This window comes from Argopecten irradians, chromosome 3 (genome assembly GCF_041381155.1).
Source record: "Argopecten irradians isolate NY chromosome 3, Ai_NY, whole genome shotgun sequence".
Classification (NCBI taxonomy): Eukaryota; Metazoa; Mollusca; class Bivalvia; order Pectinida; family Pectinidae; genus Argopecten; species Argopecten irradians.
The window spans coordinates 8943756-8957882 of record NC_091136.1 but is presented as its reverse complement, the minus strand read 5'-3'; the positions used below and the strand labels follow the sequence as shown (position 1 = coordinate 8957882).

The window sequence follows — 14127 nt, the reverse complement described above, 5'->3', positions numbered from 1 at the left end:
ATAGAATGTGAACAAAAGGACAATTGATATCCTTAAAATAAAGGAATCCAAGACATTTTTCACAAGAACTATTTTACTTGAGTGTGTTGAAGCCCTAAAATACACTTTACAATGTGTTAAAGCTTGCTGTTTTAATTATTTACAGGAGAAGACGAGGACTCGCCTATGATTCAAGGCTTCTCTGATGATGAACCACTAGTTTTGGCTTAAAACTGTTTACCCGTGTTAATCTGCAAAATAAACGATAAATCCAATAGAGCCGTCACCTAAAATGGCGACAGCTTTCCTCTTATGACATCTTATATCATATTGTCTCATCTTCAGACTACATTTTACTATCTGTGAGGTGTTGGAGATAATAGGATGTTATTGTGGAGGTTGAACGTACCTCGTTGAAATTCTGAGATTACAGGTTCTGGAGCGCTATGCCCAGCGCCTTGCGCATAATATAGAGTCCCTCTCGAACGTTCATGAATAGGCACCTTGTTTATCACAACACTACTATCTACAGACACCTGTGTTATACAGCTTACAATCTGTCAGACATGAAGAGACATGCTTTTATACTGGGGTTAAAGGTCAGTGTTGGATTACCAAGGTTCCTGTTTATTGAGGTAGAATCAGGTCCTTTATGGAGGTTTACTTCTCATTAATTAGGAGATCAGATTAGAGCAATTTGGAGTGTAACATGTGGAAGCACCCTTCCTGTAACTGAGTGTGTGTGTGTGTGTGTGTGTGAACTTTGTGATATTCTTAAACAAGTTCCAGTGTGTGTGTAACATACATATCATGACCTTCAGGGGTCAACTCAATTATTGTTTTTGGAAAGATGAACCATTACATATTGTTTTATGCTTAAATAGTAGGTTGGTGAAAGAAGGGAGGTAATCCACTTAAAACACACTCTAAACACCATTTAAAGGATTCTTATAGTTAAAGCCAAAGATCTGGTTTGAGATGAAAAAATATTAAGCAGAGTTACTTCCCTTATTTGGGGTAGAGATGGGTTATCTCCCTTCCCAGTGATGATTTGGATATCGAATGATGATCTGATGTTTTTACCTATGCTTTTTTTTTGTACTTTTAAGATTGTTTATGCTTTGATCTGAATTTCTTGGTACTGACATGTGGTTTTTGATTGATGAAGAGTGCTAGAGAGTGGAAACATTGTAACTATTATTACGGAGATATTAATATGTTTATTTAGAAACTTTGTGATTTATTTACCAATGATCATATCATCTTGTTGTTTATGTTTTCTGTATATCTATTTACTTTATGTATATTTTGTAGTGAGAGCTGTAAATGACTAGGGATCACTATGTGTACACGAGACTGTAAATTTCATTTTAGACTATGCTCAACATATGGTTTCCTTACCCCCTGGCAAAAACTCTAGTCACACTTCCTTCTAATATTCTAGAATCTCTTGAAATCTTTTGAATTTTCAAAAGGATTATGAATTAGATAAGATTTCTTGTTTTTGTTGAAAACAATAAAATGTTAGTATTTCTGATTTTTTTTTATCTCATAATAATCATGATCTGTGATCTCACTTTCTTTATCTTATTCCTATTAGTTGAAATTGACGACTCACCAGAAGTTCAGTTCTTTTCCTAATTAATCATGATAGCTAGATCTTCTTCAAAATATTTGATAGTAAGAGTCTTAATGAAGCTTGAATGCTTTTTACAGGAAATGATATACACCGAACTGTTAAACGGCAGATCTGTTTTTAGCTGGTAAGATGTGGCTTTTGTTTTAGCCTGTTATTATGTGTACTATATTGTCTATTTTATTTTGTTATTTATACTGCTATCACCTCAGACGTGCCATTTAACAAACAATATAGAAAACACTTGATGTCTTCCTAGGACAGGTGTATATTTTCTAAACCTAATTTAAGTGTCCTATATTCTGGTTACTTGAAGATTTTACTTGATTTAAAAGTTCCCAATGTCTCTTTAGAATGCAGTTTGTATGCTGCAAATGTGTACTATTAAGATGGAGTAAATTTCATACATAGATTAAAATACCATAGGTATTATTGGATGGAACCAGCTTGGTGAAACCAAAATTTATGATGTTGTGATTGACCTGGATTGTTGTAATACCGCATTTCACCCAATAAGCGTCCATGGCATTTATAAATGAAAAAATGAAAAGGTGCCTAATAAGACGAAATTATTGCAAACTCATACAGTTTTGGTCATTGAGCGTTCGTTCCTGTGAGGAAGGCTCTGGGTTCTGTCCCCTGGCCGAGACAAACCAAAGTCTATAAAAGTGGTAGTTTCTGCTCCTGCTTATCGCTCAGCATACAGGGAGTGGGACGACTGGTTCGCCCGTTGTCAGTATAATGTGACTGGGTGGGGTGTGTTGCTTGGTGTCTTCGGCGGCATGCTTCAGTGATATAGCACTATAAAAAGGGCAACAGTTCCACTATACAAGAAGACACTACATGAATATACCGCAGTCTCCCAAAACACGCACCTCTCACAACATACACGCAACACACAGCATACATGGGAGGCCGTCCTTACATGACCATAGCTGTTAATAGGACGTTAATTAATCAAACAAAAAAAAAAAATCTTATGGCTGGGTATTGAAATGAGACCTCAAAAGGGGAGGGGCCCTTATAGGGACATGAGTGCTTATTGGGTAATACAAGTCATCTGCAAGTGTAAGTTGATGTAACCGATCAAGTGATTCCTACGGTATACCAATACTCATTTTACGAATTGTACACATGCTTGGCACATTTCAAGAGCTTTTTATTTTAGTTTTCTTGAATACACCAATGAATGAGATCAAACAGATTTAGGTTAAGCTTTCTTCTATTAGTTTTAGAGCCTTGTTTTATTAGGGACTAAATGTTGATTTTGAAATATGCTATATTTGTATATCTACTGAAATGTCGAGAGTTTTAGAGTGTATAGCAGAATGCCAAATTTTACGCTGAAATGTGGCTTCTAAAGCTATAGTTCTCCATAAAATTTTCATCAAAGCTAATCCTTTTGGCTATTTTAGAATATATTTCCTGTGATGCTGTAGATATATTCAAGTAAAAAGTGCATCATATCAAAATAATAATTGAATTGAGTGGAATGTATTATTATATAAATATATTGGTGTATTACTGAAGTCATGTAACATTAATCAAATAATATTAGATATTAGAAACTTAGACACAACATAATGATCAAAAGTGTCTGGTCGTGCTATACCTTTAACATTGCTGGAATAGTGTAAACTTCAAAAGATTCCTTTTAGATATCATAGACAAAAAATACAAATAAAAGTTGAATTTTTCTGGTGAATTTTCATTAAACCAAACAATGATAGGCTTATCGTATCAATTTTTTATGTCAATTATTTTTTCCATCACTCAAATCGGTGACAATATTTAAATGAGCAATTTTCAAAAAAAAAAATAATATTTACATTTGGTATGCAGAAAGAACCAGTTATATGCCTTTGAGACGTTACACCCTGAAATGAAATTTTGTAAGTTGACTACGGTCCTATGGTCTTCTGGACAAAATTATAGTAAATTTACGAATTCATCCATACTCCTCCCCCAACCCTACTCCCAAAGAAAAAATATTGTGGATCACATTTCCACAAGCAATCCAACATTTTTCTTTCGTGTACTTTTAATTCTCCAAATTAAGTAACATTGTAAAAAATGAAGACATATTTTTATAGGAAATGGTGTAAATAGTATATAAACATATTAATGGTACGATTCTTATGGTTTGAGGCTGCCATAGTAAGGTGCAATGCTACAAGTCATGATAGACTTGCTCTGTAGATACGTTATTGGGGGGACTGTGTGCTAGGGCCACTTCGGTTGTAATAAATGTGTGTTTATAATATTGGACCAGGATACTAGTCACAAGATCGTTATATGAAAGTTTGGGCCCAGTTGTTTGAAAAGTCATGAGGTTAGTTTCAGTTAAAGAATTTTGAAATCCTAATCAAATCATGATTTGTAAAGTTGAATCAATTCAATGTCTGAAATCTATTAAAAATAAACAAATTTAATTTTACTTAATTAGGTAATGGATGGTACGAGGTGTGGCCTAGTATCATGTGTGGTTGGAGAAGCATGGCCTAGTATATGAATGGCACTATACATTTGGAGGCGTGGCTTACTACATTGTATCATAGGTGGTACTATATTTTGGGGAGGTGTGGCCTTGTATCATAGGTAGTAATGTATGTGAGGAAGACATGGCCTATTTGTTGTTGGCAGTACTCTAGATGTAGCCTTGTGTTATGGGCAGTGCTGTAATGAGGTGTGGCCTAGTGTGGCCTTGTGTGGCTGTGTAAGTGATGTGCGAGAGGGTACACTATTAAACTCAATAAACAGAGAACAGATGGCCCAGATAGGGAAACTCTGTCAGATTATAGATCTGCCATTCATATATAAAATTTATTTTTCTGAATGTGTCATGTTTTTGTTTGTATTTAAAATCATAGATGGAATCAATCTTTATGTTAGAACCACTACAAATCATGTCGGTGTATACAACAACATATTTTGCATTCTGTACAAACTCCATTCCCCCATTCTTGTTTCTTTGTTTCTCTATGTGGTACTGTTGGTTATTTCTTATGAAAGCAATACTTCAGTATGAGTACATATTTACTCACAACAGGAGAATGATCCAGGGCTATTGACTAATTAAGGTGATTTGGTGGAGATTTTCAAGATAACCATAATCTGAAGTGAAATAGTTAATGATTTATTACAACCCAGACAATGCCTGTGGATCTTTCTCTGTGAATGTTTTAATTCATCATATTGCACGCAAGAGCAACATATATGTATACTGAAATGTAAAATATATAAATTTATGAAACTTTTGTTGGTTATAGCTTTCTACACTGATTAGAGGCTTTAACGCTGTACCATGGTCCTATCATGAATGTTGGTCATTTTATCATGTGTTTAGTGGGATATCAATAAGTACCAGTGCTAACATCTTCAACACAAATAGGATTTTCCCACAACAAAGAGTGACATTTTGTGAAGCCTTCAAATTGAGGTTTTAAGAAGTTTGGGTTGTATTTAATAATTTGCTTTATACATTGTTATTGGTGTATGCAATACACAGTGAAACTGAATTTTGAAAAGAATAGTTTTATATATTTTGAAAATATTTAAACAGTGAAACTGTTATTAACTTTGATTTATTATAGTTGATGTTGAGGGAAATTTCTAGTATAACAAGACTTGTATATGACCAGGGTCTCCATCACTGACCTGTATATGACAGGGGTCTCCAAAGCTTACCTGTGTTTAACAGGGGTCTCCATCACTGACCTGTATATGACAGGGGTCTCCAAAGCTTACCTGTGTCTGACAGGGGTCTCCATCACTGACCTGTATATGACAAGGGTCTCCAAAGCTTACTGGTGTTTGACAGGGGTCTCCATCACTGACCTGTATATGACAGGGGTCTCCAAAGCTTACCTGTGTCTGACAGGGGTCTCCATCACTGACCTGTATATGACAAGGGTCTCCAAAGCTTACCGGTGTTTGACAGGGGTCTCCATCACTGACCTGCATATGACAGGGGTCTCCAAAGCTTACCTGTGTCTGACAGGGGTATCCATCACTGACATGACAGGGGTCTCTGTTGTTGAAATGTTGACTGGAATCTCTGCCACTGTACGTGACTGAGACCTCTGTTGCCCAGTTAAGAGGTAGATGCCTTTTTGTTGTTGAATAGTTGTGGCACTGGTTCTATGCAATATATTACATAAAACATTCCATGAATAAACTTGTGCTAATTCCATCAACATTCTGTGTTCCTATTGTTCTTTATAATGTATCGGACTGTAGAATTCTACCTCAACAAAGAACTGATGTCACCTGCCTAGTGGATAACAAAATAGTGGTAGCCATGGTAACATCAGCATTGCTACTAGTTAGTAGTTAATGACCGGATTCCTGGGGTAGCTATGGCCATATGTATCTACAATGCAAATGACAGCAGTGGCCAGTGTTGAATGTATCAACAAAGCTGGAAGCAGTCAATGGCGATTGGTAATAGCTGGCAACAGTCAATGGCGATTGGTAATAGCTGGCAACCGTCAATGACAATTGGTAATAGCTAGCAACATTCTATGACTATTGGTAATAGCTGACAACAGTAGACGACGATTGGTAATAGCTGGCAACAGTTAATGACGATTGGTAATAGCTAGCAATAGTCTATGACAATTAGTAATAGCTAGCAACAGTCAATGACGATTGGTAACAGCTGACTAAAGTCAATGGCGATTGGTAACAGCTGACTAAAGTCAATGGCGATTGGTAATAGCTGGAAAAAGTCAATGACGATTGGTAATAGCTTGAAACAGTCAATGACGATTGGTAATAGCTAGCAAAAGTCAATGCATTGGTATAGCAAGCAACAACCAATGGCGATTGGTCATAGCTAGCAACAGTCAATGGGATAGGTAATAGCTAGTAACAGTCATAGGCGATTGGTAATAGCTAGCAACAACCAATGGCGATTGCAGTTGGTAATAGCTAGGAATGGTCATTGGTGATTGGTAATGGCTAGCAAAAGTCAATGGCGATTGGTAATAGCTAGCAACAGTCAATGGCGATTGGTCATAGCTAGCAACAGTCAATGGCGATTGGTAATAGCTAGCAACAGTCAATGGTGTTGGTAATAGTTAGCAAAAGTCAATGGCGATGGTAATAGCAAGCAACAACCAATGGCGATTGGTCATAGCTAGCAACAGTCAATGGGATAGGTAATAGCTAGTAACAGTCATAGGCGATTGGTAATAGCTAGCAACAACCAATGGCGATTGCAGTTGGTAATAGCTAGGAATGGTCATTGGCGATTGGTAATAGCTAGCAAAAGTCAATGGCGATTGGTAATAGCTAGCAACAGTCAATGGCGATTGGTCATAGCTAGCAACAGTCAATGGCGATTGGTAATAGCTCGCAACAGTCAATGACGATTGGTAATAGCTGGCAACAGTCAATGGCGATTGGTCATAGCTGGCAACAGTCAATGGCGATTGGTAAAATCTGGCAACAGCCAATGACATGGTAATAGCTGGCAACAGTCAATCAGGATTGGTAATAGCAGCAATGGCCATTGGCGATTGGTTATAGCTGTTAACAGTCAATGACGATTGGTAATAGCTGGCAACAGTCAATGACGATTGGTAACAGCTGGCAGCAGTCAATGGCGATTGGTAATAGCTGGCAACAGTCAATGACGGTTTGAAATAGCTAGCAACAGCCAATTGCAGTTGGTAATAGCTAGCAATGTCATTGGCGATTGGTTATAGCTGGCAACAGTCAATGACGATTGGTAATAGCTGGCAACCGTCAATGACGATTGGTAATAACTAGCAACAGTCAATAACGATTGGTTAATAGCTAGCAATAGTCTATGACGATTGGCAATAGCTAGCAACAGTCTATAGCGATTGGTAACAGCTGACAAAAGTCAAAGGCGATTGGTGATAGCTGACAACAGTCATTGACAATTGGTAATAGCTAGCAACAACCAATGGCGATTGGTCATAGCTAGCAACAACCAATGGCGATTGGTCATAGCTAGCAACAGTCAATGGCGATTGGTAATAGCTAGCAACAGTCTATGGCGATTGGTAATAGCTAACAATTGCCATTGGCGATTGGTAATAGCTGGCAACAGTCAATGAGGATTGGTAATAGCTGGCAACAGTCAATGACGCGATTGGTAAGAGCTGGCAGCAGTCAATGACGATTGGTAATAGCTGGCAACAGTCAATGACGATTGGTAATAGCTGGCAATTGGTTAATAGCTAGCAACAGCCAATGACGATTGGTAATTACTAGCAATAGGCTATGACGGTTGGTAATAGCTAGCAACAGTCTACAGCGATTGGTAACAGCTGACAAAAGTCAATGGCGATTGGTAATAGCTGGCAACAGTCAATGAGCAATTGGTAATAGCTAGCAACAGTCATTGGCGATTGGTAATAGCTAGCAACAACCAATGGTGATTGGTCATAGCTAGCAACAGTCAATGACGATAGGTAATAGCTAGCAACAGTCCATGGCGATTGGTAATAGCTAACAAAAGTTCATGACGATTTGTAATAGCTAACAATTGCCATTGGCGATTGGTAATAGCTGGCAAAAGTCAATCAGGATTGGTTATAGCTGGCAACGGTCAATGACGATTGGTAAGAGCTGGCAACAGTCAATGATAATTGGTAATAGCTGGCAACAGTCAATGGTGATTGGTAATAGCTGGCAACAGTCAATCAGGATTGGTAATAGCTAGCAATGGCCATTGGTGATTGGTTATAGTTGGTAACAGTCAATGACGATTGGTAATAGCTGCACAAAGGGTCCGTGGTGATTGGTAATAGCTAGCAACAGTCAATGGCGATTGGTAATAGCTGGCAACAGTCTATGATGATTGGTAATAGCTTGCAACAGTCAATGACGATTGGTAATAGCTGGCAACAGTCAATGACGATTGATAATAGCTAGCAACAGCATTGGTGATTGGTTATAGATAGTTGGTAACAGTCAATGACGATTGGTAATAGCTGCAAAGGGTCCGTGGTGATTGGTAATAGCTAGCAACAGTCAATGGCGATTGGTAATAGCTGGCAACAGTCTATGATAATTGGTAATAGCTTGCAACAGTCAATGACGATTGATAATAGCTAGCAACAGTCAATGACGATCGATAATAGCTAGCAACAGTCAATGACGATTTGTAAAAGCTGGCAACAGTCAATTGCAGTTGGTAATAAAGCATTGTCGACATTATGACGTCTCCGTCGTCGTTAGTTGTAGCCTAACCCTGTAGCTGACAACGTGTTTTACATGATTCGAAAGAAAATATGGTCTTCCTGCACATTTTTGTACTTCATATTATAAAATTTTGCCGCTGTGCGGCGCGTTTCCTAAAACGTTCAAGCACGTAATGTTCAAACCTTTAACAATGTCTATCAAGGGATAATACTATTAAAAAAAATGCTTCTTAACAGATTTTTTTCCGGGGGATAGTCTAGGACCCCCAAAACAACAAATTCTCGTGTCTTCGGCGCTCGCAAATTCAACAAAATGCATCACAAAACTCGTCTCAGTCATTCTAAATCGTAATATTTTTTTAAGGAGATACCCCGGACCCCCCAAACTCGCACGCTATGATTTGCGTACTCATTGATTTCCTGCTACTGTTTATAGATGTGTACAATGATTAAATGTAATAATATATGAAAAAAAGTTTATCAATTATCTCCTGTGTGTGCGGGGCGCGCGAGGGGGGGGGGGGGGGGTTACAAAATATTGAGGACCTTTGCCCCCACCCCACCCCCATTACGTTTTATCTTCCTACGCCACTGTATTACACACAACTATCACAAATGTGATTGTTATCAGTGGCAATATTACATTCAATTATTTCCTTGAACCATAGTTTAATTTTATTGGTGTTTAAACGTCCACTACCTTCCGAAACGGAATTTTGAAAGTTCAGTAAAACGATATTGACATATTTTGTAGAGTCGCAGAAGCTATTTGCTTTTCGTTAATACTACACAAGTTTATTTTCATAACGCGGGTCGTCTTATGTTTCCCATCGTCGTCCTATATCTAGTAAATACCGCTTAATTGTTAATTGTTATATTGTGACACTGCGCAAGACGCGTGTACTGCATATCTTCACTGCCATATATTACGGAGGTAATTAGATATTTTCGTCATAAAAGTAAACACACAGACTCCATCTCCAGTACTCTTTTGGAATATCCGTTTATAAAGAAATATTTGTGGCTTTATCTAAAAAATTAAAACTATTTTCAAAGGTAAATCTGAGTACATGTGTATATAATGTATGCATTGCAATTAAAACTATAGTATTTGTTGAAACTAATCAACGGTGGATAATTAAGTTTTTTTTTAATTTATTTTAAGAAAAATGCGTACTGTTTTTTTCTTTAATTCTATACGAACATACACAATGGACATTTCAATTGGTATCTTAATTCCAAATAATATCTGATAGTGTTGTCATATGTTTTAAAAGCTATTTTTTCCACGTGTATACTTTAACATTTTTGTTTAGGCTACCAGTTAATTGTTAACTTAAAACTACACAGGATTCATTATGATGGATGTATTATATAAACTTTTACGTTCACACACACTTGTATGACTGATAATCTCATCCAGAGATACAAATGAATGTATCCGAAATAGGCCCTATCAAATCATTTACAAAAATATTTGTGGTATGACGTGTACAATGTTGTACAATGTACATACGGGAAATACAATAATGTCACTTAATAGTACCTTGACAATCGTTCGGGTTGTAACTATGACGTTACTTCATTTAGCAATAGATCTAAATGGATGTCGGCTAATTCGTAACAGATATAGCAAATTTTGTTTGTAAATGAGTCAGTATTTTCCGCATATTTACAATATATGTCTCGTTATATATCATTACTGATTCCGGGTTCAACTGAACATGACAGCTCAAAGTCGGGCAAATGCAAACTGAAAGTAGACAATCGTATGCACGGTAGCGACCCATTTTTATCAACAATATTGCAAAAATAAAGATATGTTCAGTTCTGGACAAGTTTCAAAACACTGTTATTGGCATATTGCTCTAGGCGTTGTACGATTTGTTATATTGTTAGTTGAATTTCTATTTTTGTCGATTGTTTATTTTTTTCCCTATTCAGCCAATCAGTGGCCTTGTTTTCATTCTATGCAAACTATGAAAAGTAGTGCAAAATGGTTCCACCACATATATTACAACGCGTAAAAACCAAAATAACGGGGTAATAAAGTGTTCCTATGCTTTTATATGATTCAAAACTACTCATAATTTTATCTAATGTATAGTTTTCCACCCATTTAATGACAATTAACACATTAAGAAACGTCCGAGTGATTTTATGTTAATATAAATCTCGCGGAAGAAGAACAGGTACTTGCAGATGTTGTGAGGCTAAAAAAATGGCAGAGGTGAGGAGTCTTCCAGAAAACGTAAAATAGACAAATATCGTGTATTTAATGCAATCGAGAAGGCAGAAGCATATTCGTAAGTAGTGGCTGGACTTTGTGTTGTGTGTGAGACGCCATTATATTCATTGCAGACCATTCAGGATTACAAAACGTGCCCCAGATCGGCGTGTTACTTGACGGCCCCCGTGTTATGATTGATGAAGTTTCGTTGAAGGGGCGAGGACACTGAGGACCCAGGGGAGGCTACGTCCCCTGTGATGTGACCGGGGCAAAATATAGACCCGGGACCATGTCTATATCTGACAAGTAAGTACGCACCCTGGCCCGGACATGCCTATGTAAACAATACCGTCTGTCACCTTTTCACTTCCTGTGTAGCCAAACCTGTATGTCGACAGTGATGGGAGGGGGTGGTGTCCACGGGGGTGGTGCTCATAGCCTCATACCGAGAAACTTGTAAACATACTTGGCAAGTTCTTGAACCTATGATGTTAAGTCGTTAATAGATGCGTGACACGTTTGAATACACAACCATTGATCAGTAGCATAGATAGAACCAATATAAATACCAATGATCTGTCAGTGTATTGCATTTACAGACACATTGCATGCTGTGTAAGACTGATCCCTATATCATAACTGTATAGTACAGTTATTTCTTTTGTTTACCTGTACTTTGTTTTATATGGTATATCACTTGTCACAACATCTCATTACACAAGTTTAACATTGAATGTAATTGTAACAAAATATGTTGTGTAAATTTATGAAACTCAATTTGTACACATAATTTGGTTTGATTAGTTTAATGTCCTATTAACAGCCAGGGTCATTTAAGGACATGCCAGCTTTGTTGGTGGAAGAAAGCCGGAGTACCCGGAGAAAAACCTCTGACCTGCGGTTATTACCTGGCAACTGCCCCACATGGGATTCGAACTCGTGACCCAGAGGTGGAGGGCATGTGGTAACATGTCGGTACATCTTAACCACTCGGCCACTGCGGCCGATACTCATAAGTTGACATAACAATATCTGTACAATACATCTTCATCACCATGCTTGTTTTATAGGTGTACAACTAAATTGGCGACTCAATTACGTCATGAGGTTGATTTGTTGCTGTTGTCTTGTAGGAAGAATTTCTAAAAAAATTTAATGAAATGTCAACTACAGTTTGAAATGCCCTGAGATTAAAATCATTAGTATTATACTGTTTTTTAGTAAGTTAGTGATCATGTACCACTGAGGAAAGTTCATTTGAATTGGCCATTCTGCAAAACAAAAGGGAAGCTATATACCATATTTATTCCATTAGAAGCCTGGGGACAAGAAATTTTTCAAAGAGGGGGCTTTTATATGATTAATAGAACACAAAATTCCAGTCTCAAAAATGTGTCAGAAAAATTGTATCAAATGCACCTATACCACAAACAAAATTTTGTAAGTTAATTTTTGAAACATTGCTCAATAAATAAAAAGAATAATTGGTCTGGATGTTTGAAAACAATTTCACTTGTGTGAAGAGAGTGTCACAGTGCATTTGAATAAGGCCTATAAACTGCAAAAAATACTTCATACAGTGTTTTATTGCAGTTTACAATCAGTGATTATAAACTGCAATAAAACACTTTATGAAGTATTTTTTATATATTTGAAACTTGTACGCATCCATTTTAGTTGGGACGCATCATTTTATAATAGTTTGCGTCCCAGGAGGCGTCCCGATTTTAGTGGCGAAGTCCCTCATTTATTGGGACTTTGCAAATCAAACGCACCCTAAAATTTGCAATCGAATGCACCCAAAAAATGGCGGCCTTGACAGGTGATTCGGCTGGCCGAGAACACAGGTAAACTAACTGAGGTACGGACGCAAAACGCCAACCAGGCATGACAATTGGATCTTGAATGGCAATTACCAATTAATTAACACCTCAGGCCAAATATCCTGGGTCCTGTCAAGATAGTTCACTACATAGATAACAATAATGGGTGGTTTTGTGACTTACGGTTGGAAAAATAACTAAGAAAATATATGGGGGCCTTTATTAGAGACCGAGCTTCTAATTGGAATAAATACAGGGTATTGATATATTGTTAGGTGCTTCAAATTGAATTGTCACAGCTACAAATTGGTAGACTGCGCATACAACAAGTATCAACTTGAAATTAGTGAGTATTTCATAGGAAATAATTTTGCTGCTAAACATTATGTGATATTTTGCAGCTACTGTGGAAATAAGTGATTCTTAAAATTATTAGAATGATCTCAAACTTCTGTTGCTGCTGCTGGTGGCATTCATTCTCAGGTACACCATGAGCAGGATTCCCATCACCATCCTACAAACGTGTACAAATTTTAGTTGAGACAACCTTAAACTCTACATAGTATTTTAGTAGTCTTATCTCCCACAAACTGTGGCCATGGAAGTTCATAATCAATCACAACAGAAAAGAACGTTAACAGCTTCTAGCTACTAGAAAGATGAGTATTGTAAACTAAATTGACAATCTCAAGAAACATGATGATCAAGGAAAAATTTAAAAACCAAGTAAATAATTGATAACAGCGCATGTACAGCTGTCATTTTTTTTTTTTTTTTTCAAAAATAAACCAAATTAATTTTGGTATTCTATTAATTTCAAGTTTTAGTATTTCTTCATGGGAATATTGAGCAGACCTGACTATAACTTTCAATTGATATTTCAGTCTTTTTTGACTGTAGAAGGGACATAACTCTTGCAGTCTAGATCTACATCTCAATAAAAAATGACCCGATGAGAAGCTATCTTAAAGGGAGATAATTGTTTCCACAGTTTGAAATATTAGAAGGGAGGTAACTAGGGAAGGATTAGTCTCTTTTAACGCAGCATATATGGAAATTTAAACCATACAGATACATTCACTGATGAGACAAAAGTTTTGATTTGGTGATTCAAGTCTGGTTTTGTAAAAAGAACAATGTTGATTTATAAAGACAAAACATTACATGCACATATAAATGTTTAATTATTCTTTATTGGTTCAGTATAAAGAGAAACTGGTTATATATCGATATCACTCACATTTAGAGAAGCAAAACATCTTTCAGATCCATATACATATC

General features: G+C 36.9%; 1 protein-coding gene across 1 annotated transcript in view; it reads left to right on the top strand.

Annotated features, from left to right (window-relative positions):
- The first annotated feature begins 10977 nt into the window (after window positions 1-10977).
- The window catches only part of LOC138317487 (rho guanine nucleotide exchange factor 11-like), a 99824-nt gene continuing 96674 nt past the window's right edge, over window positions 10978-14127 (top strand). Inside the window, exon 1 of the mRNA XM_069259194.1 lies at window positions 10978-11329. Within this exon, the coding sequence (XP_069115295.1) occupies window positions 11313-11329 (17 nt within the window). The 5' untranslated portion in view covers window positions 10978-11312. The remainder of the gene's footprint in view (window positions 11330-14127) is intronic.